At 44.5% G+C, this 23,636-nt stretch overlaps 1 protein-coding gene and 1 non-coding gene across 2 annotated transcripts in view; one reads left to right on the top strand and one right to left on the bottom strand.

Moving 5' to 3' along the window:
* Nucleotides 1-14,475, top strand: part of ccdc102a (coiled-coil domain containing 102A) — a 46,225-nt gene extending 31,750 nt beyond the window's left edge. The window contains exons 7-9 of the mRNA XM_053512945.1: nt 9,496-9,666; nt 10,120-10,223; nt 12,964-14,475. Of these exons, the coding sequence (XP_053368920.1) occupies nt 9,496-9,666; nt 10,120-10,223; nt 12,964-13,105 (417 nt within the window). The 3' untranslated portion in view covers nt 13,106-14,475. The remainder of the gene's footprint in view (nt 1-9,495; nt 9,667-10,119; nt 10,224-12,963) is intronic.
* Nucleotides 14,476-20,297: 5,822 nt separating this feature from the next.
* LOC128543506 (U1 spliceosomal RNA) lies at nt 20,298-20,461 on the bottom strand. The gene has a single exon (XR_008365733.1). It is a non-coding gene; the product is annotated as a U1 spliceosomal RNA (small nuclear RNA).
* Nucleotides 20,462-23,636: the final 3,175 nt, after the last annotated feature.

Here is a 23,636-nt window from a genome sequence, read left to right as displayed (position 1 = left end):
TGTTTAGTTTGTGTAAATGTAAAGACATTTCTTAAAATAATTTTCTCCTGATTCTGTGGGGTGCACAAACTTTTGCAGGTGGGTATCAAGTGTATCGGCTCGCAGTTGTGTTTTTTCCGTAGCGCATCAGCATCCTGCCAACATCTGTCCAGCCCATCCACACAGATGTTGCCTCGCCCCGCATTCCTTATGGAGGGGCGGGGCCAGTCAGAGTGATTAATGAGGTCGTGTCTGTGCTCGTCTGCGCCGAGTCGCCTGCAGCGCGTCGCATTCTGGTGCAAGCAAGCTTAGTGGCCTTGACTGGCTACACACACGCGCACACACACACACACACACACACACAGGTTTAGGACTCGGAGGTGTGTGAGTGTGTAAATGAGCTCCTGTACCGTGCACTCGCTCCGTCTGGAATAAAGCCAGTGTGAAATGGATTGTTTTGGTTCTGAGATTTTCAGCTACTGCTCCAGTGAGAGTTTGATGAGTCCGATTCTAATTTACTGAGTCTCTCTGTCTCTCTCTCGCTCTTTCTCTCTGTCTGTCTCTCTCTATCTCTCTCTCTTTGTGTGTGTCTCTCTCTCTCTGAGTTTTTCTGTCTCTCTTTCTGCATGTGTGTCTCGCTCTCTCTTTGTGTGTCTTCAACTCTGTCTCTCTCTCTCTTTCTGTGTCTGTCTCACACTCTTTCTCTGCCTGTCTCTCTCTTTCAGTGTCCATCTTTTACTCCGTCTCTCTCTTTGCCTGTCTTTCTCAGTATCATTACTATGATTAAATTATGTTATATAATCTATTAGACTTTTGGACAGACTACAGCATCGCAATCTTAGCGTAAGAAGCGAAGGTGAAGTCATACTACGCGGCTGCAGCAGGGCATTTTGGGAAACCCAGGAACCCGTCAGTCCGAGAGACACGCCCCTGAGATCCTGTGTTAATTTTAAAGACGATTAAAGATTGAAACGGTTCACTTTGGATTAAAATACGCACGGCCGTGTGGAATAAATCTATGCGTGTGTGTGTTTGCCATGCGCTGATCCCTGACCTGTGTAAAGCGTTCCCATTAGCGCAGGTTCCACCGCGGTGTCGCTCTGAACGACTCCATTATCACCTGCTGCCGCCGCGCTTTATTTATGAGCCACTGGAGCAAACTGCAGAGTTTCTCCTGCGCCCGTGACACGCCATTACTGCTGATCTACTGCCTCACGTGTGTGTGTGAGTGTGGGTGTGTGTGTGTTGTTCCTTTAATAGAGTGATAGTGATTGATTTGACTTCATAGAGAGAATGTCCTGCGTATTTAAGACGTTTATTCAAATAGATTTGGATTTAAAGAGTTTATTTTTATAAACCTGATTTTCTCTGTAACTCGACTCTGGTCTGGTCACATTTTATTTGATTTTGAGTTCCCTGTTAAAAAAAATTGTTAGCAATTTGAATCAGGAAAAAAAAAAATTGGAAGTCCGTCCCCAGTGGCCGCGGTATGAGGAGGAGAAGGAGGAAGGCAGAGGGGAAATGAAGGTGAAGCTCTGCCATGAGGAGACGAGCAGAGCGTGCTGAGGGACAGCGAGCCACTCAGGAGGAACTGATTCGGGGTAATAATAGAAAAAACAGGACTTAGGGGGAAAAACGGTAGCTGAAAAATCACGGTGAAGTGAGAGTGCGGCTTCTGACCTCAGGGTCAAAGGTCACCGCTGTCAGGACGCTGAAATCTTTAATGGGAAACTAAAGCTGCCGAAGTGAAGGTTAGACTCTATACCTGCTGTTACAGGTGCTGCAGCAGAGGTGAAGGTGTGTGTGTGTGTGTGAGAGAGATTGATTGGCTCTTATTTATATCTCAGCTATAAAATGTAGCATGAGGTTGTTTAAGGTAAGTGATAACTAACATAAAAAACTATAGAACAAAATTTCACTCAAAAATATGACTTCTAATGAATTTTCAAAAACGTAAATAAATATTTAAATGTTTACTTATTTACCAAATTTTAAAAGCAAAGTAAGAGCAGTAACATAAAAGAAGTGCTTAAAGTTAAAGACATCAGTTTAGTCGAAATATTAAATAAACTCAGATTAAATATATTTTTATCCTGACGCTGAACAAGTCTGAGGTCAAAGAGGAAACGGCGCGTCTGATTGGTCGACACAATCAAAACGTAGACAGTTAGCGAACAGCTAGCAACAAGAACAGCTTTTTTACGTAAAAAATAAAAGGAATGAAAACATCACATTAATTTTTAGTTCTATTTAGTTTTAGTTGTAAAGCGCTGTTAACACTTGTCATTGTCGCAAAGCAGCTTCATACAATCATAAGAAATTTTTTACCTCCTGGTCATAAACATGAGATATTGGACTTTAGTTTAATTGCAGAAATAGGGGGGGAAAAATCACATAGTTACACGAAACAGACATTACATTCATCAATGTTTTAAAAAAAAAAAGCAGTCCAGTCAACACCTTGTTTTCATCTATTTTGTATAAAGAGATCACCTTGTTTAGCGTAGACCCCTAGGAGGCGCTGTGTACCACTGTATCTACTGGTTTATTTAAATCTTAAGCTTTAGCTTTAACTCTGTGTCTCTGTGTGACTCAGGAGGCTGTAATTACTCTCACCGTAATAACAAAAAGAGTAGGTTTTAAAAACGCTCGGGGGATTTTTGTCCCGTCTCTGAATGAACACACAGCAGCGTTCGAACCCGTGACTCAGGACTTACAGCGCCGTCTGTGGGGAGTGTTCCAAAATACAGTGTACCAACTTGCACTCTTACTATTATTATTATTATTATTATTATTATTATTGTTGTTGTTTATGTTATCACTTTTATTTTATCATTTCCAGGCTATTCTATGCAGTGTCATAGAAGTGTGCTAAATACGAGCGGCGTTCAAATTAAACCGGGACTTGTGGTGAAGTTTCTGGTGAATGAAGCGTAAAACCGACATTTACAGAAGACTTCAGTCACAATACGGAGATTCTCAGTCGCAGTAAAACATCCAGTGAAACGTTCTAAAGAAGATCGTACGTTTATGAATGACGATCCCGGCCGAGGTCGGGTTTAGTGTCATCTCGTGGAAGAGACGCAGCTGTGTGTGTGTGAACTGTACACACACTCATTTACCAACATCACTTGCACATTACAGGAACTCGGCTGGGAGTTACTGCCACGTCCCCCGTACAGTCCTGACTTCGCTCCAAGACATGTACACATGTTTACAAAAGATATTAAAGGAGTTCCTGAGAGGCCGGCGTTTCAGACGTAAAGCAGGCAGTTTGATCACGGCTCCGGTGTACTGAGAGAACTCTCTCCCTTAATGGTGTCCAAGAACAAGTGAAACACTGTGATAAGTGCATTAGTGTATCAGGGGATTATATAGAGAGATAAAGGGAGTTTTTACTTTCAGGACTGAGTTCTGTTATTGTGTACAATCAAAAGTCCCGCTTTGACTTGAACGCCCATCATATCTCTGTAAAATGTTATCTTGTGTAAATGATCTTTTGGCCTAATTTCTTCTCCTCCATGTTCCAGTTAAAAGTCTCCGCGCTCTCTTCTCACAGCACTTTCACACTGTCTGAATCATCGCTTATCAAGCTGTTCGACAGTCTGTAAATCCGAGACGCCGTCTGTCTGACGTTCCTGCAGAACTTCTGTTAAATCGACAGTACGGTTTTTATGAGATTGGACTCAGTCTAGTGCAGTTCCTCATGTGTAGATGTTTTCAAAAAGGGTGTTTTAAACAGGATAATTGAACCAAATCTCCACAGGATGTAAACTGAGCCTCTTTTCTAGAGAACTTCAACAGTTCAATTAAATTCAATTTTATTTTATTTGTGTAGCGCTTTAAAGAATTGTTATTGTCGCAAAGTAGCTTCACACAATAAAAAGAAATATGGACGTTTGTACGAAATGTGAATGTGTATGAATCAAAATGATAAGATTGGAAGTGTGTGTGTGCGAGCAATACCACCAGCAGTGAAGAACTCCGTCTGAAACTCGGGTTCACCTCGGAGCTTACCTCCAGTCTTCAGTCGTCAGTTTAATAGAGAGCGGTGTTGTGTAGGATCCAGTAGGACTCACTCTCTCTCATCTCTTACTAAAGAAACTGTTCAGCCGTGTCATTATGCCCCCTAAAGGCAGGTGAGGGTGTAATCATCTTACTGTAGCTACACAGCTGAGTTCTGGGGCTATTATTATTATTACTATTATTATTATTATTATACTCATATTTCCCCAACGGCTTAAAAGTTTAATTCTCTTCCATTATCTAAATTTGTTCTGATGTGATTTATTTTGTCACAGTGGGTCAGAGTCAGTGAGGGCATCTCTCTTCTAAATCCTGACATAATCTAATTTTCGAGTACTTCATGCCCTTAGGAGTCCACTTCAATTTCCATCTTTACACCATGTGTGAGTAACGTAGCCTGCACAGTCGCGCAGCCTCTGACTTGGAATCAGTAATGAGGTGGGTCGGTGTCAGAGGGACGGTTGATGTTCTATACCCTCATCCTCGTGCCCTGTGACATCAGCGCTTGCTTTATGAAGGCTGTTCCAAAAGAAATGCAAAAGTTGCTGTAATTTTTTTCATTAACAGACTCCGGTTGTTCAGATCACTTTCTCTATACGGCGGTACGACTCAACGCGGTCTCCATCACACGCCGTGCGTTCGCACCATCCTCGAACCCGACTCTCGACTCCTCTTTGTTACAGCTGATGGTCTCCCACTGTGTGGTTTGTCTTTAGTGCTGGTTTCCAGTTCTTTAAACTTCTTCATCCATCTGTGCACATCGCTCTCGTCAGTGGAGTCGTCTCTGTACAGCGCAGCAGGAGATCATCATCTGCCACAAAGTTTATTTTTTATAAAGAATCCGAGAGATAATGAGTCGTGTTCACTTGTGCGTTACTTTTGGTGCAGCCCTCCTATTACACATTGTTAAATATTTTTATTGTCTCATACGTAAGGTAAAATAACTTCTGTTTTGTGCTTCTCACTTCTTAGTTCTGTTTATTTTTCAGGCTTCTGATTGGCCAGCATGGCTTTAGGGTTACGGTTGGGGTTATCGCCCCCTGCTGGTTAGGTGTGTTTAGACTTTCAAGAGTTTTTGTGTTTTCTTGTGAATGGAAAATGTTTTTTAGAAATAACAAGAAAAAAAAAAGTACTTTTTGAAAATACCTGCAGGTGTGTCAGACATTAAGCCGCACTTCCTGCGTTTCTGCTCCAGCTTCATGACTAATCCCTCGTTTCTCCCTCATCGTGGATCATCAGCCCGCAGCGTGTTTTATTCATCGTCGCTCCGTCTGCACTTAACAAACACTCGCGCTACACTCAGGTTTAACTCTAGAAATAATATTTAAGTCGTTTGTGTAGAAGACGCTGCTTTCCGCTTGAGCGTTGGTATTTACATTCAGTGTTTTGGTTTATTTTTAACACTTTTCTCTTTAACGATGGTTTAGCGACATTGGCTCCCCTGAGACGTGTGTTCCTCCTGAGACGTTCTGACGTGTGTTCCCCTTGAGACGTGTGTTTCCCATGTGGCATGTGTTTCCTCCAAATCTGTGTTCCCCTGGTGTGTTCACCCTGTGACGTGTGTGATGTGGCCTTCCTCCTGTGACGTGTGTGATGCGTGTTCCCCCTGTGGTGTGCATTTACACTGTTCACGTGCACTGAGCAGTTTTTCCCCGTCACACGCTGCTGTTTCTGTACTTTCTGTTATAATGGCTCTACTCTTTTAAAATTAACTGGATTTATTTAATCCATACTGAATCTCTCTCTCTCTCTCACACACACACACGCACACACACACACACACACACAGAGTGCGTGCCAGACAGTTAATTAACAGATTGAATGTAAAGAGCTGGTTTCGTCCCAGACGAGCTCAGATCAGATTTGCCGTCTCCCTGTGGGATTAGACTAAATCACTCAGTCTGATTTTGCAAAACACCACTTACTTACACACGCACACATACACACACACACACACACACTCACCCACACCACAATGACTGTGCTTCATATCCTGTGCTGTGTGTTTTTGCTCTTTTCAGTAAAACACAACTGGAACTCGTTCTTTTTGCCTGTGACCTAAAAATCAATGACACACACACACACACACACACACACACACACAGTGCTCTCTCTCTCTCTCTCCCCAGCTGGTTGTTAAGCTGATGCAGGACACGGTGATAGAAATGACCGCTTTAATTATGTTCTTTAATTATTGATGTGTTACTAAGATCCGCTCTGCTTCTTTCCTTCGCTCGCTTTCATCTCTCTTCTTTCATCATCTGTTGAAGGCCATCAGGGTGGTGTGTGTGTGTGTGTGTGTGTGTGTGTGTGTGTGTGTGTGTGTGATTAAATCATTCCCTTCTTCACACGTACCTGTGAGTTCAGTGTGTGTTCCTGCGCGGTGTTAATCCTCTAATAATCACTCAGTTATCACTCAGAATAACAAGATTTACACATTTAATTAAATTTCATTAATTAATGAACAGAAGAGAGAAATCCAGCGGTGAGGCGGACAGTGAGGAAAGTAAAAGTCGGCCTTGTCTCAGCCAGGAGCTCGTCTTCTCTCCCTGATATGAGCGGCAGGTGAGGCTGGGATGATTGACAGGACTGCCCCTTGTTAGCCCCGCCCCTTTGTCCTGTGTCCTTGCTTTCTGTCTCAGTGAAAGGAGAAAGGCTCAGTAATGTGAAATAAAATCCCTCAGTGTGTGTTTTACTGCACTTACACACACTCACACACACTCAAACACACTCTCACACACCTTGTTGTAATCTGTTAGCCGTGTTTATTAGTGAAGCCAGTGGAAATGTTACACTGAAAAACAGAATAAAACACACTCAGTTCCAGGTGAAGAGGAACGCTCCATCAGAACCGGGCCGTGAGCAGAGACGTGAGAGAGCTCTTAACCCCGAGAGTTTCAATATTAGTGTTAAGAAGAAGCATTTTCAGTGTTTTTACAGCAGAGTGTTACCTTTATTTCTGTGGGGAACGATTTTTATAATGTGGAGGATTTTTTACATTTTTCCACAGTTAAACCTCGGATTGTGAGCATGATTTGTTCCCTACGCGTGCTGTAATCCAAAACACTCGTATATCAAAGTGAATTTTCTCCATAAGAAATAATGAAAACTCTAATGATTTGTTCCACAATCCAAAAATATTCATAGAAAAATGATGAATCTACACATATAATAAAGCCATAAAGTGGGCGTGTTTGTACAATTTTGAGGATGTAAGATGAGTAATAAAAAACATCAAGATGGTTTTTGGAATTTCTGTCTGTATCTTCAATTGTAATGGGGCTTGAGGTAACATGTCGTCTTTGTTTCATCGCAGTCGGTCCGCGGTAAGAGAAGATATTCTACTTTTAATTTTAAACAAAAAACACCCTTATCGTAAAGAAAAGTCGACCTGAATCATTAGTTTATCTCAAAATTCAACAGATGGCGCTGTACGGATTTTAAAACGTGCTTACGAGTGTACAGTTGCATTTTTAAATGTATTGGTCAGTTAAGGTCCTGTATGTCTGTCGATTTGCAATAACTATACAATTAAAAATTTTACACGGACGAGGTCGCAGACACTCGTACAAAACATAAAGTACAAATTAATTAACCTGCACTTCAACTTCGAAAATAACTTTTTTTTTTTCTTCACGAGGATTGTTTTTTTTAGTACAGGTACTAAAGAGCAGTCACTATACATGGACACAAAATATAAAAAAAATCCTTTGCACGCACACGCGCACACACACACACACACACACACACACACACACACAGAGTCAAAACGTTATACACACGTCCAAGGTTTCACTGTATTGTTTAGGGTTTTAAATGTAATGCAGTTATTTATGTAGGTATTTATTATATTATTTATTTATTAAGTATTTTAATGTAGTGTTTTCTAATTATGGAGTTTTTTTATTTATTTATTTATTTAAATCATTTATGTAAAATATTTTGTGTTTTTTAAGCAGCATAGGCGGCACAGTGGCGTCGTGGTTCCCACTGTGGCCTCGCACCTCCAGGGTCTGGGTTCAATCCCATGTAGAGCATAAGAGAATATGTACCATATATTTTTTTTATTTTCCCAGTGCTGTATTATTATTATTGTTGTTTGTTGCTTTTAATGTATTGTGCTAAATATAAATAGCTTTTATTTTAAAACATATTTTTAGTATTTGATTGAGTCCAAAAGTCTCACAGTATTTTACTGTTAATGCCTTTTTTTATTATTAATTATTTTTCTAAATATAATGTTTGCTGATGTGGTGGAAGCTGCAGAGTGTGTGTGTGTGTGTGTGTGTGTGTGTGTGTGTGTGTGTGTGTCAGGTGGTGCAGAGCGGATAAAGGCGTAACCCCACAGGCTTTTATTCAGTACTGATGTTTACTGATGATGCAGAGTTTTTGTGTTTTTGTTTTTCTCCCCTTCGACTCACCGCTTTCCTGCTGCTTCACATTCTCAGAGCTGTCTGAGAAACACACACACACACACACACACACTCCTCTCTCATGGGGTGGGTGTCTATGCTATGAAGAGATATTAAACCCTGTCCTGAATAAACACCCCTGCACTGCCTTCCTGTCTGATGTCTGAATTCGCCTCAGACTGAAGCGGCGACACGTCAGAGCAGCACACGCGTGCGTCTCACTGACTGTAGTGACGTCCTGAGTTTCTGGAAGCTTCTCAGTGACGAACATCTGGTTCTTTGCGCTCTGTGCGTGTGTGTGTGTGTGACCTTGTGATTAGATTTCAGTTTTTACAGCTAAATGTGTTAAAGCTGTTTGTTTGTGAAATCAGCAGGATGTGTTATATTCTCATAAAACACAATTTCACTAATATCAGAAATACTCACCCAGTCATAAACCTGTGTCATGTGACCCCTCCGTGGGAAGTCTGATCCGAATGGGGGGGGGGGGTATAAACTTTTAATAATCTGTTCAGTAGGTGAACATTCACCATGTAAAGATGCGGGATGATTGTTTCTCTCACGCTGAAATAAATATGTTCTATCTGTGTGTGTTTGCCCCACGTGGAGGTAACACTAGGGGGCGTGACGAGTTTCTGTGAGTTTAGCTTCTGTTCCTGATCAGTAAACTTAGTATGAACAAACCCCTCTCTCTCTCTCTCTCTCTCTCTCTCTCTCTCGCTCTGATTGGCTCACATTTCACACACAGTAAAGCTTCTAACCAATCACAGATAACACTAACCAATCATCATGCGGAGGGCGGGATTTATCAGAAAAGACAGGAAGCCTGATTTGACCTTAAAGCTTTAACAGCGAGCAGTCAGACGGGTTTTGTTCTGCTTTGGACGTGAACACACATCAGATCGGATCAGATGCCCTGTGTGAACAGTAACACTGGGATCTGATCAGACTGATTTTAATCAGGTTAAAGAAACACATAACCACAGCTAATGACTTTAAAGCCACAAAACTCTGTTGATGTGTGTGAGAAAACAACTCTGACGCATGTGTGTTGTGTGTGTGTGTGTGTGTGTTGCAGGAGCTAGCAGACATGCGTCACGTCCACACGAAGGTGAAGAAGCAGTACCAGGAGAAGACGGTGGAGCTAGCTCATGCTAACCGGCGCGTGGAGCAGCACGAAGCGGAGGTGAAGAAGTTGAGGCTGAGGGTGGAGGAGCTGAAGAAGGAGCTGGGTCAGGCCGAGGATGAGGTCAGCGCTCCGTCACGGTTAAAACTCCGCCCCCTGAATCTCAGCAGCATCTGATTCATTTACATTCGTCCTTAATTAACCTGTTGCTTTACTTTTATTTGGTTTCAAACATTACATTACCCACAATGCAATGCTGATGGCGGTATTGAGGAAAAGAGATGTAATGTGTGACTAAACATCATCGTGTAGCAGCAGTGCATTCTGGGACTTGGAGTCCAGTGTTTGTTCTAAGATCTGAATCAGGAAAAACATCACAAATATTTCGATGTACAGATATTTACTTCACCTCGCAACGCAACTGTCAATCAAAGAGAAAATAAGCCACGCCCACTTCTCCATCACCTGACACGGCAGGATTTGTTTAGGAGATAATGACGTACTGTTATAGATCACTAAGTGTGTGTGTGTGTGTGTGTGTGTGTGTGTGTGTGTGTGTGTGTGTGTGTGTTTCAGCTGGATGATGCTCGTAACCAGAGCAGGAAGTTGCAGAGATCTCTGGATGAGCAAGTGGAGCAATCTGAGAACCTACAAGTTCAGCTGGAGCACCTACAGTCCAGGTACACACACACACACACACACACACACACACACACACACAGATCTCTGCTGTAGCCTTCTGTCTTGATTAGTGATTCAGGTTTCTTCTTTTCTCCACAGCTGACAGTGTGTAGTATCTAGTTCTTTTACTGCTCTCTCTCTCACACACACACACACACACACACACACATACACACACACACACACTCTCAGCTTCCTAGCTGTAGGTTACCGTAGTAACAGGGAGACCTGAAGAAGCCTGATACCCCTCCAATCAGGCAGATGACTCAAGACACTCACACACACACACACACACACACACTCACACACACACACACACACACACACGTCGTTTAAACTGTTAAGATTATTACAAAAGTAATTTATGTAATAAAACTACTTAGTGTTAGCTGCTATAACTCTCTGTGAAAGAAATTAGAAAGTGAAAGAGAGAGAGAGATACAGTGAAGGACAAACAGAAGGAGAGAGAGAGAGAGAGAGACGTACGGGGCCACAGTGTAAACGAGTGTGAGGGAGAACATTCGGAGAGCTGGTAGGTCAGGCTTCGATGTAGTCATGGCTGTGCAGAAAAGGGTGGAGCCAGTCTGGTGACAGATGGAGCGTGTGTCCTCGGTTGTCATGGAAACCGAGGGTGGCCTGGCAGAGGAGAACTCTGGTTGTGGTTGTCACGGTGACCGGAGAGCAGCAGGTTTACAGGGTATTAAATGAAAAAAGAAGCGCGTCTCTCTCTGTCACATGACCTGATCTGCGAAATAAAGAGTCTGTGACGAGCCGGCGGATATTTATTGTCTTTAATCTGTGTGTGTATAATCAGTAGCGGTGTGATGAAGCGTAACGCGCTAAACCCTGCACGTAAACGCTGGTGTTCTCCTCGCGGCTCTGAGAGAAACAAGAGAGTTTAAATGCTAAAATATTCAGGAATCTGAGCGCGCTCTGTCTGAAGACCTGCGTCATGGTGGGATTAACGTCTCTCCTTCCCTTACACACACACACACACACACACACACACTCTCTCAGTGTATTCCTGTGTATTTTGCGGTCTCTGGAGTACACAGATCCTCGCTAAGTGACCTCAATTGAAAAGCTTTTAGTGTTGTAGCGCGTGAGTGCACTCAGAACCATGTGATGTGTCACTTAGCGACATTTAGCGGCGGACGATTCCCGTCAGAGCACTGAAGGACTGTTATATAATTCATCATAAACACACTGTGTGTGTGTGTGTGTGTGTGTGTGTGTGTGTGTGTTACAGTAAAATACAGTGAATGACAGGACGGTGTGACGGTTGATTATTTTTAATGTAAAGTCAGAGGACGTGGTTCCTGTTGTCACCAGCAGCCACACACACACACACACACACACACACACACACACTCTCTCTCTATCTCATCCCCTCACACACACTCTCTGTGTGGTGTGTGTTGGGGCAAAAACCAGACCGCAGCTTCTTACATCCAGGCATTTGGCAGACGCCCTTATCCAGGGTGGTTTAGATTTTATCTGATTATAGAGCAGTTGAGGGTTCAGGGCCTCAGTCAAGGGCCTCAGTCAAGGGCCCAACAGGGACAACATGGTGGTCGTGGGATTGGAACCTGGGACCTTCTGAACTGTAGTCCAATCCCAACCACTGAGCTACCCATGACCCTTACACATGTTACTGAGAGACTGTAAAGATTTGTAAAGTCTTCTGTCCTGCAGTGTGTGTGTGTGTGTGTGTGTGTGGTCATATTTGTTTATTGAGTGGGTGTGTTAATCTGTTTGTATACACACACTAAGAGGTTGTGGTGTGCATGTGTGAGTGAGTCTATCCTCAGAGAGGGCCAGGATATCTTCTATCATAGGAGTTTACTCTTGGATTATATTTCTTAATCTTGTGTGTGTGTGTGTGTGTGTGTGTGTGTGTGTGTGTGTGTGTGTGTGTGTGTGTTTATTGTATCCTGTTTCATTTTCCTCATCTAACAACAATTTTAGCTCAACTCCACAAACACATGGCGCGTTATAAATGTACATTAAAGTTGAATCATCACCAGACACACACACACACACACACACACACACACACACACACACACACACACACACACACTCACACACAGAGTAATAAATCATCCTGTAGATATTTTGGTCTATCTTTAGAGATCCGCAGCGGAGCAGAGACTCTCAGTGGTGGAACCTCAGGCATCCGGCATTAAAGCGTCTCTTTACTTTCTCTTCGTTTCATGAAAATGATGTTGACATCAGTGTAACTGCATGCGCGCACACACACACACGCGCACACACACACGCACACACACACAGATCAAATCCTTTTCTTATTGCTTTTGGACACAAGTGGCTCCTACAGGCCCCACCACACACTCCTGCTGTGTGTAAATAAATGTGTGTGTTTATAGAGTTAGAAGTGCAGCGTGAGGAACAGGAACAGCGCCGGCGTCGGTGCCGTTCAGAGGAAACAGGAACTGAGATTCGTGTTCCATCGCAGGAACATTCACTAGAAATCAGGAACTGTTAGGGCTCCACTGGAGGAACTGGTTTTCTTTCTTTAACTGGTATTCTTAACTAGAAAGTGTTTCCTTTATCGAGGTTCCTTTTCTTCAAACTCAGTCATGAATAAAGAATTAAAGTCTTACATTTAGTAAAATAACTCGTAATCATCAGACACCAGGGCTGTTTTCTGACATTTCCAGAAGGTTCCTGTTTAGACGTTTCCCCTGTTGATGATTTCTTGTCGTTCTCTGACAGGCTAAGGCGCCAGCAGAACCCGGGTCTGTTCGGGAATATGAGAACCTCCTCGTCCTCGTCCCGGTTCTGCCCCGACGACCCCGAGCACGCGGCCAGCGACCCGGACGAGGAGGAGGAAGAGCTGCAGATTCAGATCCCTTGAACGGCATCCCGTGATATCCGAACTGTGACCTTTAACCTATCCGGGTCGTACGGGGCACGGGACTGGTCCTGATGTGGAAGCGCGTCTCCGAGACGCAGCAGAGGAACCGGAGGAGGAAGTGACATCAGCAACAAACACGTCTCATTCGCTTTTATCCGAGCAGCGGCGCTTTTCCACCACATGGTACGGTCCGGTCCGGTACACTACAGGTGTCTGTGTAAAGGTACCTGGGAGAGTAGGTGGAGCTTACCAGGTGGTGACATCATTTCCTGTTGTAAACAGCAGGGTCTAATCTCTTTCAGTGTTTAATCCTAATATTCAGATTAGTTACAGATTATCAGACATAAGTGAAGACAGTATTCAACCAATCAGCTCTCGGCACCATTTCTAGCTCCACCCACTCGTCCCTCTTCATTAAGCGTAAGTGTACCGTACCGTACCGTACCGCACCGCACCGCCCTGGTGTAAGAGTGTAATAACTACAGACTTCTTCAGCTTTCACTCATCTTTTTTGTAATGTGTGTGTTTGTGTTCGTGCTTGGACTGAGAGACAGAGGGGGATTATGGGTACTGAAATACTCTGTTTTGGCTTTAAAGTTCTGACCCAGCTCGCTCACCGTGGGTCTGGGATTGGTTTGGGGCGTGTCTTAGGTTGGAAGAGAAATCAAGCTCTCTGATTGGCTGTTAAATCATGACTCCTAAATATATGAACGTGATGATGTTAGTTATGAGTTATGAATCAGAACTCTCTCTGTCTCTCTCTTACTCATGTGTGTGTTGTGTGTCGTGGCGTCTTGGATTAGCAACTCGGTCTTTATCCTGAGTGTAATAATCTTTGGGCTCTGCTGGCTCCGCCCCTTTTCGCTCTGAGGGACAGGTCGTGTTTGGCGTGTGAAAGTGTCCCTCGTCTCCCACCGGTGTCCTCATCATGGCCGCGTGACGCTATTCTCAGTTACAGATCTGGTCTGTCGCCCCCTGCTGGTGACGTTCCTTTCACACGTTAGGATGTGCTGTGTGTGTGTGTGTGTGTGTGTGTGTGTGTGCGCGCGCACTGTTTCCACAGGTGATGTGACGTGATCATGTGATCAGTGCTCCGCCCCGGTCAGTGTTTATTTCTCCTGGTGTGTCACGGCTCGAACCCCGAGCTCCGCCCTGTCCTGCTTTTACTGTTTCAGCGATAAAAAACGTTCCCCCTCCTGGACAAACGTCAACAACGAGGACCAAATCAGACTCTCAAACTTTTTCTCTTCTTCTCCTTCAGCGGGACGTTTTTACTCTTCTGACAAATATTTATAATTTCTTTTGTAACGTGAAAATATTCTGTATTACAGTTTTTGTATTTAGCATTATAAATGTTAAGTGTGTATAAATACAGACTCAGTGTGTTTTATTGTGTGTGTGTGTGTGTGTGTGTGTGTGTGTAAGAAGACACACAGATCTTTTACTTGGTCTGTTTAATGGTGTAAACTGGAGGTGGGTTTAGTTTTCACCTGAGCATCAAACAGCACACTAAATAAAAACGTTGGTGTTAGATTTAGTGTTAGCCTTGGTGTTAGCATTAGCCTCAGTGTTGGTGTTAGCATTAGCCTGACCTTAAACATGCACAACTGCTCTGATTAGCACGCCTGTGACACGGAGTGACTCCTGTGAGCTCAGTGCTGTTACACTGTATTATCAGCACTCATGAAAAGTCTCTCATCATCTGATTGCTCGGTCAGATCTAATTATTGTATAATCAATTAATCAATTAATTAAACAGCTGATTAATGTTTGTAATTAATGTCACTGTAAAATCAGACTGAACAGTTTTAAAGTTACACTCAGATATTAAACTGTTTCTGTATCACAATTTAAATATTAATGTTACAACAGAACTTTTGTAACTTACTTCAGAACTTAATAACTGTTAGTAAATATTTATTATCTCAAACTACTAATCTAAACCTTCTGTGTGTGTGTGTGTGTGTGTGTGTGTGTGTGAGACAGTGAGATCTAACATCTCTGAAAAGGAGTATTTAAGCCACTGCCTGGTCATGTGATTATTCTAAGGCTCATGCTGAGAGCGTGTGTATGTGCTGTGTGTGTGTGTGTATGTGCTGTGTGTGTGTGTGTATGTGCTGTGTGTGTATGTGGTGTGTGTGCGCGTGCTGACTCGGCTGTGTGCTGATAATCACGCTGACTCAGGTGTGTTAAACACAGCCCGCTGTTCAGCGCTGCTCTCCTACAGCACGCCACTCTGACTACACACTCATCAACACCAGCTCCTGGACTCTCACACACTCACTCCACCTGCTTTACATGCTGTGTGTGTGTGTGTGTGTGTGTGTGTGTGTGAGAGCGAGCGAGCAGTGTGTTGGCGTTTAGGCCCAGCAGGAGATGTGATCTTGCTGAAAGCTAATATCTTAGACACCTTTTCACCCCCCCCCCCCCCCTCCTCAACACCCCCTGCCCACACACACACACACACACTCAAAAATATTGAGTTTAAAAAATTTCAGATTAAAGAAACGTCATGACGTGTAAAAGCAGCTTTGTCCTCCGGTTGGACCGGGTCGCGTCTCTGTCTCGGCTCCTCCTGTGCTGCAGTCAGGCGTCCTGCAGATTGTCTGATTGTCTCTAACTGTCCTCTTCGGTCCCCCGTCAGAGACGCCCGCGACTCCACACCTTCACTCCAAGCTTCAGTGACGTCTCGAGACACGGAGTGTAGGACAGGCGAGACGAAACCAAAACATGTTTGTATGAGCTGCCGCTCCTCTTCACTTTGAGGAGGAACTTCAACAGTGTTTTACTTCACAGATACAAAACACAGACACACACTAACACACACACTAACACACACACTAACACACACACTAACACAGACAAGTGGTTAATAGCTGAACATTCTGGCCCTGTGAAACACACCTCACACTAATAACATTTAATTATTTTAATTAACGTTAATGCTGTTATTTCCCAGAACAAATCAAGTAAAAAAATAATCATCACCTTATAATTTGTATTTCTAAAAGAAATTCCTGCGCGACTGTAAACCTGGACACGAGACACTAGTTAAAGGAGATGAAGCTCAAAAACAGAGAAGTGAACTGGAACAATGGGAACTCTCTCTCTCTGTCTCTCTCTCTCTCTCTCTCTCTCTCTCACTGGTGCATGCTGGGAGACGGTGTGAGAGCTGTTTAAAGTTTTTTCCTATCTTTCAGTGGGACACATTACTTAAATACATAAATAAAAATAAATAAAATTTAATGAAGTAATAGCTAACAACTCCCCTCTATTTATGGGAGAAGGCCCGGCGGGGCGAGAGGGCGGGGCATTCTGACGCGTGTGCGCTGTGAGGTGAGTCCCGAGGTCTTGGTGGAGCGGGTACTGGTGGCTGTAGGAGAGATAGTGGGATTATGTCAAACATATCGGCATCAAGGATGAACAAGGCCGTAGTCGTGTTTGTAAAAGAAAAACATCTCGTGGATCAACTTCTAGAACACGGGGTCTCGGTAGGTGGAAATTTCTTTCCTTTCTCACCGCTGGGTTCTGCGATGAGCGCCAAGTTCAAGTTCAAGTTCAAGTAGGCTTTATTGTCACTTCAACCATATACAGTTAGTACACAGTGAAACGAAACAACGTTCCTCCAGGACCAAGGTGCTACATGCAACATAAACTTACAACATAAATTAACAAAGAAGCTAAACTAGCTAGCTAGGAGGCCTAGTTAGCTGGCTAGCAGAGACAAGACAGATATTCCTAACATAAATTACAACATAAATAAAAAAAAAAAAAAAAAGACTAACTAACTAAAAGACTATCTACAGGTTTCTTTTTTCCAGACAACAGACAACAACATAAAGTGCACGTGCAAATGTGCAAAACGAGCAACAACAAAGTGACAGTGCGACGACAACGACATATCAGAACAAAAAACATAAGACATAAAATATGGTGTTGAGGTAGTAAAAAACATAGCAGCAAGAATTGGTATTTGTGCAAAAAGTAATGAATATTGTGCAGAAGAGATAAACAGTGAGGCATTTACAGATGTGTGTAGGATAGTTTGTGTGGGTCAGTGTGTCTGCGCTTGTGTTGATTTGTCAGTCCAGTCACAGTGTTTTGATGTATTGATGTAGTTGAGTTGTAGTAGTTAAGCTGAGTGATAATGTTTGTGTGTGTGTGTGTGTGTGTTTATCAGTTCAGTCCCTTTTTGTTGAGAAGACGGATGGCTTGTGGAAAAAAGCTGTTGCACAGTCTGGATGTGTGTGCCCGAATGCTTCGGTACCTTTTTCCAGATGGCAGGAGTGTGAAGTGTGTGTGAGAGGGGTGTGTCCGATCAGCCACAATGCTGTTGGCTTTGCGGATGCAGCGTGTGGTGTAGATGTCTTCAATGGAGGGAAGAGAGACCCCAATGATCTTCTCCGCTGTCCTTACTATCCGCTGTAGGGTTTTGCGGTCCGATATGGCACAATTCCCAAACCAGACAGTGATGCAGCCGCTCAGGATGCTCTCGATAGTCCCTCTATAGAAGGTGATCAGGATCGGTGGCGGAAGCTGGGCCTTTCTCAGTCTTCTCAGAAAGAAGAGACGCTGTTGGGCTTTCTTGTGTAGGGAGCTGGTGTTGAGGGACCAGTTGAGGTCCTTCTCCAGGTGGACACCCAGGAATTTAGTGTTTTCGACAATCTCCACAGAGGAGCCGTTGATGCTCAGCGGAGAATGGTCGCCTCGTGTCCTCCTGAAGTCAACAACCATCTCTTTTGTCTTGTCGACATTCAGAGACAGGTTGTTGTTGTTGCACCAGTCCGTTAGCCTCTGCACTTCCTCTCTGTACGCTGACTCGTCGTTCTTGCTAATGAGACCCACCACGGTCGTGTCATCAGCGAACTTAATGATGTGATTTGAACTGTGTGTTGCTACACAGTCGTGAGTCAGCAGTGTGAACAGCAGGGGACTGAGCACACAGCCTTGTGGGGCCCCAGTGCTCAGTGTGGTGGTGCTGGAGGTGCAGTTCCCGATCCGTACTGACTGAGGCCTTCCGGTCAGAAAGTCTAGGATCCAGTTGCAGAGGGAGGTGTTCAGGCCCAACAGGCCCAGCTTCCCGATCAGTTGTTGGGGGATGATAGTGTTAAATGCTGAGCTGAAATCTATGTACAGCATTCGAACGTATGTGTCCTTCTTGTCCAAGTGTGTGAGGGCAAAATGGAGTGTAGTGAAGATGGCATCGTCCGTTGAGCGGTTAGGATGATACGCAAATTTCAGTGGGTCCAGTGAGGGAGGCAGCAGGCTCTTGATGTGTCTCATGACGAGCCGCTCGAAGCACTTCATGATGGTGGGTGTAAGTGCAACGGGACGATAGTCATTGAGACAGGACACAGTAGACTTCTTGGGCACGGGGACGATGGTGGTGGCTTTGAAGCACGTGGGAACGACGGCGCTGCTCAAAGAGATGTTGAAGATGTCGGTAAGAACATCTGCCAGCTGTTCAGCACATTCTCTGAGCACTCTGCCTGGGATGTTGTCTGGTCCAGCAGCTTTACGTGGGTTGACTCTGCGTAGAGTTTTCCTCACCTCAGCTGTAGTGAGACACAGCACCTGGTCGTTCGGAGGAGGGGTGGACTTCCTCGCCGCCACGTCGTTCTGCCTGTCGAACCGAGCGTAGAAGTTGTTCAGCGCATCTGGGAGGGAGCCGTCACCGTCACAGGCAGGTGATGTCGTCCTGTAGTGAGTGATGGCTTGTAAGCCCTGCCACATGCGCCGTGTGTCGCCGCTGTCCCTGAAGTGATTGTGGATTCTCTGGGCGTGTGCGCGCTTTGCCTCTCTGATGGCCCGAGATAGTTTGGCCCTTGCTGTTCTGAGGGCCACCTTGTCTCCCGCTCTGAAGGCACAGTCTCGGGTCCTCAGAAGTGCACGCACCTCCGCAGTAATCCAGGGTTTCTGGTTGGGTCGTGAGATGATGTTCTTGGAGACAGTGACGTCATCGGTGCACTTGTTAATGTAGCTGGTCACTGATGACGTGTACTCCTCCAAGTCAGTGAAGTCACCGTAAGTTGCAGCCTCCCTAAACATGTTCCAGTCAGTGCTCTCGAAACAGTCCTGAAGAGCAGAGATGGCTCCTGCTGGCCAGGTTTTCACCTTCTTCAGAACCGGTTTTGAGCGCCTGACGAGTGGTCTGTATGCTGGAATTAGCATAACAGAGATGTGGTCTGAGTAGCCGAGGTGGGGGCGGGGCTCTGCCCGATATGCGCCGGGGATGTTTGTGTAAACAAGATCCAGCGTGTTTTTCCCTCTCGTTGCAAAGTCCACATACTGATGGAATCTAGGAAGCACTGACTTGAGATTTGCATGGTTGAAATCTCCAGCAACAATAAACAGTCCATCCGGGTGTGTTTTTTGCAGTTCACTGATCTTTGTATACAGTTCCCATAGCGCTTCCTTAGCATTAGCGCTAGGTGGAATGTACACTCCGATAATGAAAACAGTGGTGAATTCCCGTGGTAAATAAAAAGGTCTGCATCTAACAATCACAAACTCCACTAGCAATGAGCAATAACTAGAAACTAGCACAGAGTTCTTGCACCATTTCGTGTTGATGTAAACACACAAGCCGCCACCACGAGTCTTACCGCACAGAGCTGCATTTCTGTCGGCGCGAAACGAGGCTAGCCCGTCTAGCTGAATAGCGGCGTCCGGTACTCTGTCGCTGAGCCATGTCTCCGTGAAAACAAAGACACAGCAGTCTCTAACCTCACGCTGTGTAGCCTGCTGGAGTCGGATGTAGTCCAGTTTATTGTCCAGGGAGCAGACGTTGGATAGGATGATGGACGGGAGAGCCGGCCGGCTAGGGTTTGTTTTTAGCCTAGCACAGACTCCCGCCCGCTTGCCGCGCTTCTGCTTCCTCGCGCACCGCTTCCGATGACCCTTCCTCCGGCCGCCGGCATCAGGCAACGCCGAGGCTTTGAGGCCTGGTTCGCGCAGCAAGCCGAGGTCGCGTAGCTTTTCCCGCAGCTCATCGTGGATGTTGTTACCCGGGTTATTTAGGAACAAAAGTGTCTGGCTGTTGTATGTACGGACACCAGTCGCGACGGTATCCATACACGGAGTAAAATAACCGCGTTACACACAAAACGTAAACAACGTAAACAACGTAGCACCATTTTGGCTCCGGAGCGGCCGCTGCGTGCTACTGCCGCGCCGCCATCTTGGCAAGCATCAGGGGAGAGCGCGAACGCAGTCCCCCACTACCAGAAATTATGCAGTCGAGATTCCCACATTTGGGGAATTCGCAAGAGTCAGCACAACCTAAGTGCAATGGTTGAGCCTCGTCTTGGGCAAACCACCTTCTTGATCATGGTATCACCCCGTCACGATCTCTAACGTGGCTCCGTTCATAGTGAACGAGGACATCGAGCGTGAGCTCTCTCGCATCGGGAAGTTAGCGAGCGGCCTTAAATTAGTCCTGTTAAACTGCAGACACCCGGAGCTGGGGCACATCATGTCGGATGTTTGAAGAGAATCTCAGAAGTGCCACAGAAGAAGCCAGTATGGACGGTGAACCTGATTTGGAGCTAACAGGGACAGGGGTAGCTCAGTGGTTAAGGCATTGGACTACAGTTCGGAAAATCCCAGGTTAAAAAACCCCACAACCACCAGGTTGTAACTATTGGGCCCTTGAGCGCGGCCCTTAACCCTCAACTGCTCAGATGTGTAATGAGATAAAAATGTAAGTCGCTCTGGATAAGAGAGTCTGCCAAATGACGTAATGTAAATGTAACAGATATGGACATGGACGATGAGGATAATGAAGACAACGTGTTGAGGGAAGACGAGTCAGAGAACAATGCTGCTGCGACTGCCAAGAAGAGAGGAAGAAGACTAGCAGAACCACTGAAATGTACACGTTAGAAGAAATCAATAACTTTCTCGATGCAACGTATCGCCGTTCTGTAGCTGCATCTGATTACTTCTCAGATACAGACAAATTTCTTGATTCAATAGCAAAAGTACAAAAATCAACCACTATAACGCAGTGGTAGAAAAGAGGGTTTTTTTTCATGAATGTTTACGCCTCAAACACAGAAAGTGAGCGACTAAAAACATTTTACAAAATAAGAGACGCAGTCACACAACATGGTAACAACCACATTGTAGTCCTGGGTGGAGACTGAAACTACACCGTGGATTTCACAGTAGAAAGGAACGCAGAAGAACCGCACGTTCAATCCTACAGTTCTAAATGACATAATCAAAACATGAGGACTTATAGATCCTTTGAGAGAAAATAACCAGGGAATAAAACTACACACATGGATAAAAACCACTGACAGAAAAACTAACAACCACATCTCGTGAAGAAATGAGGAAAAATTGCAGTGGACTTTTACAAAGAACCATACCATGAGGAGGCCACTGATCCGCAATGCAGAGAGGAACTCGCAAAGGAACTACCAAAGCTAACAGAAGAACAAAAAAAAGCATTAGACACAGATATCGAACATCAGGAACTAGCTACTGCAGTACAGCGGCTATCTACTGGGCGAGCACCGGGAATTGATGGACTCCAGCCGAATTCTACTAACAGTTCTGGGAAACACTGGGAGCAGATTTACACGAGGTTTTTAACTGGTCTATAAACAATGGCACGTTACCGACAAGCTGCACACGGGCCGTCTTATCTCTGCTGAACTTGGGAGACTTGGGTGTTTTTAAAAAAATTGGAGATCTGTGGCTCTTTTATGTTCAGACTACAAAATACTATCAAAGTGTTTGTCAAACAGACTAAACACATCAGACTTATTCTATACCTGGATGCACAATAATGGACAATGTTTTCAAATTTCAAATTAAAATTTTATGCAGTGAAATGCTTAGACAACTGCTCGTGACCTAAAAATAAAAGACTATGAATAGTAATAGGAAATAAATATGAAAATTAAAATAAAGGGTAAATTTAAGTAGGAAAGAATAAAATTAAATATAAAAATTAAAGTTAAAAATAAAATAACTGTACAACAAAAATACACAATATAGAAAGTATATGAAGAAATATAGAACAATAAGAGCAGCTGTACGAGTAGGTATATATTTATGTAATTTTGTGTGGAATGGAGTTAGAATAAATGGTAATGAAAGAATAGTAATGTCCATGGTTGTGCAATCCACATATTTCAAGTGACTTATGCAGTGCAAATATGCTTAAAAGTGATTTATTTAAAGTGACCTGTGATGTAGTGAATTGATGACCACCAGGTGTAGTTGTGCAGTGGCCACTAGTGTAAACGAATGTCCAGAATGTCCAGTGTGTGTGTGTAAAAACCATATGTGTGTGTCAGTACTGTGTGGTGGTGTGATTGAGAGACCTTATCGCCTGCGGGAAGAAGCTCCTCCTCAGTCTCTCTGTGTTGGCCTTCAGGGAGCGGAATCGCTTTCCTGACCTCAACAGAGAGAACAGTCCATTGTTGGGATGGCTGAGATCCTTCACGACTTTCCTGGCCTTGGTCCAGCACCGCCTGCTGTAGATGGAGTGCAGGTCAGGGAGCTTGGTGCAGATGGTGCGCTCTGCTGATCTTACCGCCCTCTGTAGAGCTCGTCTGTCCTGCATGGTGCTGTTCCCGAACCAGGTTGAGATGTTTCCCGTCAGGATGCTCTTTATGGTGCAGGAGTAAAAGTTCCTGAGCACCTTGGAGGGCAGTCGGAAGTCTCTCAAGCGTCTGAGGTGGTAGAGACGCTGCCGGGCCTTTTTCACCATGGTGTGACAGGACCATGACAGGTCCTGCGTGATGTGAACACCGAGGTATTTGAAGCTGTCCACTCTCTCCACTGGGCTCTCGTTGATGACGGAAGTCTGGTAGTTCCTCTTCTGCTTAGTGCTGAAGTCCACTATCAACTCCTTTGTCTTACTGACGTTTAGAAGGAGGTTGTTCCTCTGGCACCAGTTCTCCAGATTCCTAATCTCCTTCAGGTAGGCTGTCTCGTTGTTATCAGAGATCAGGCCCACCACGATGGTGTCATCAGCAAACGTAATGATGGTGGTGGAGCTGGTAGTGGCCACACAGTCATATGTGTACAAAGAGTACAGCAGGGGGCTCAGAACACACCCCTGGGGCGCTCCAGTGCTGAGAGTGAGGGAGGCTAAGACATGTCCGCCCATCCTTACTGCCTGTGGTCTGCCAGCTAGGAAGTTGGAGATCCACTGACACATAAATAAGTCCCAGGTGCTCCAGCATGGTGGTGAGTGTGGAGGGAATTATGGTATTAAATGCAGAGCTGTAATCGAAGAGCATTTTAACATAACCACATAACATAAGTTTTTACTGTAAGTGATATGATGGACCTGTGTAAAATTAATTCTTATGACCTGGGGTTTTTATCTATAGACCAAGAAAAAGCATTCGATAGAGTGGACCACACCAATCTCTTTTATATATTACAGTAAAACCTCGGATTACGAGTAAGATGATTTGCGAGTGTTCCGCAAAACGAGCAAAGATTTTTACTAAATTTTGACTTGAAAACCGAGCATTGTCAAGTGTCATGTATCACGCATGCACTT

The sequence above is a fragment of the Clarias gariepinus genome, chromosome 15 (assembly GCF_024256425.1).
Source record: "Clarias gariepinus isolate MV-2021 ecotype Netherlands chromosome 15, CGAR_prim_01v2, whole genome shotgun sequence".
Lineage (NCBI taxonomy): Eukaryota > Metazoa > Chordata > Actinopteri > Siluriformes > Clariidae > Clarias > Clarias gariepinus.
This window is presented reverse-complemented; position numbering and strand designations above follow the sequence as displayed.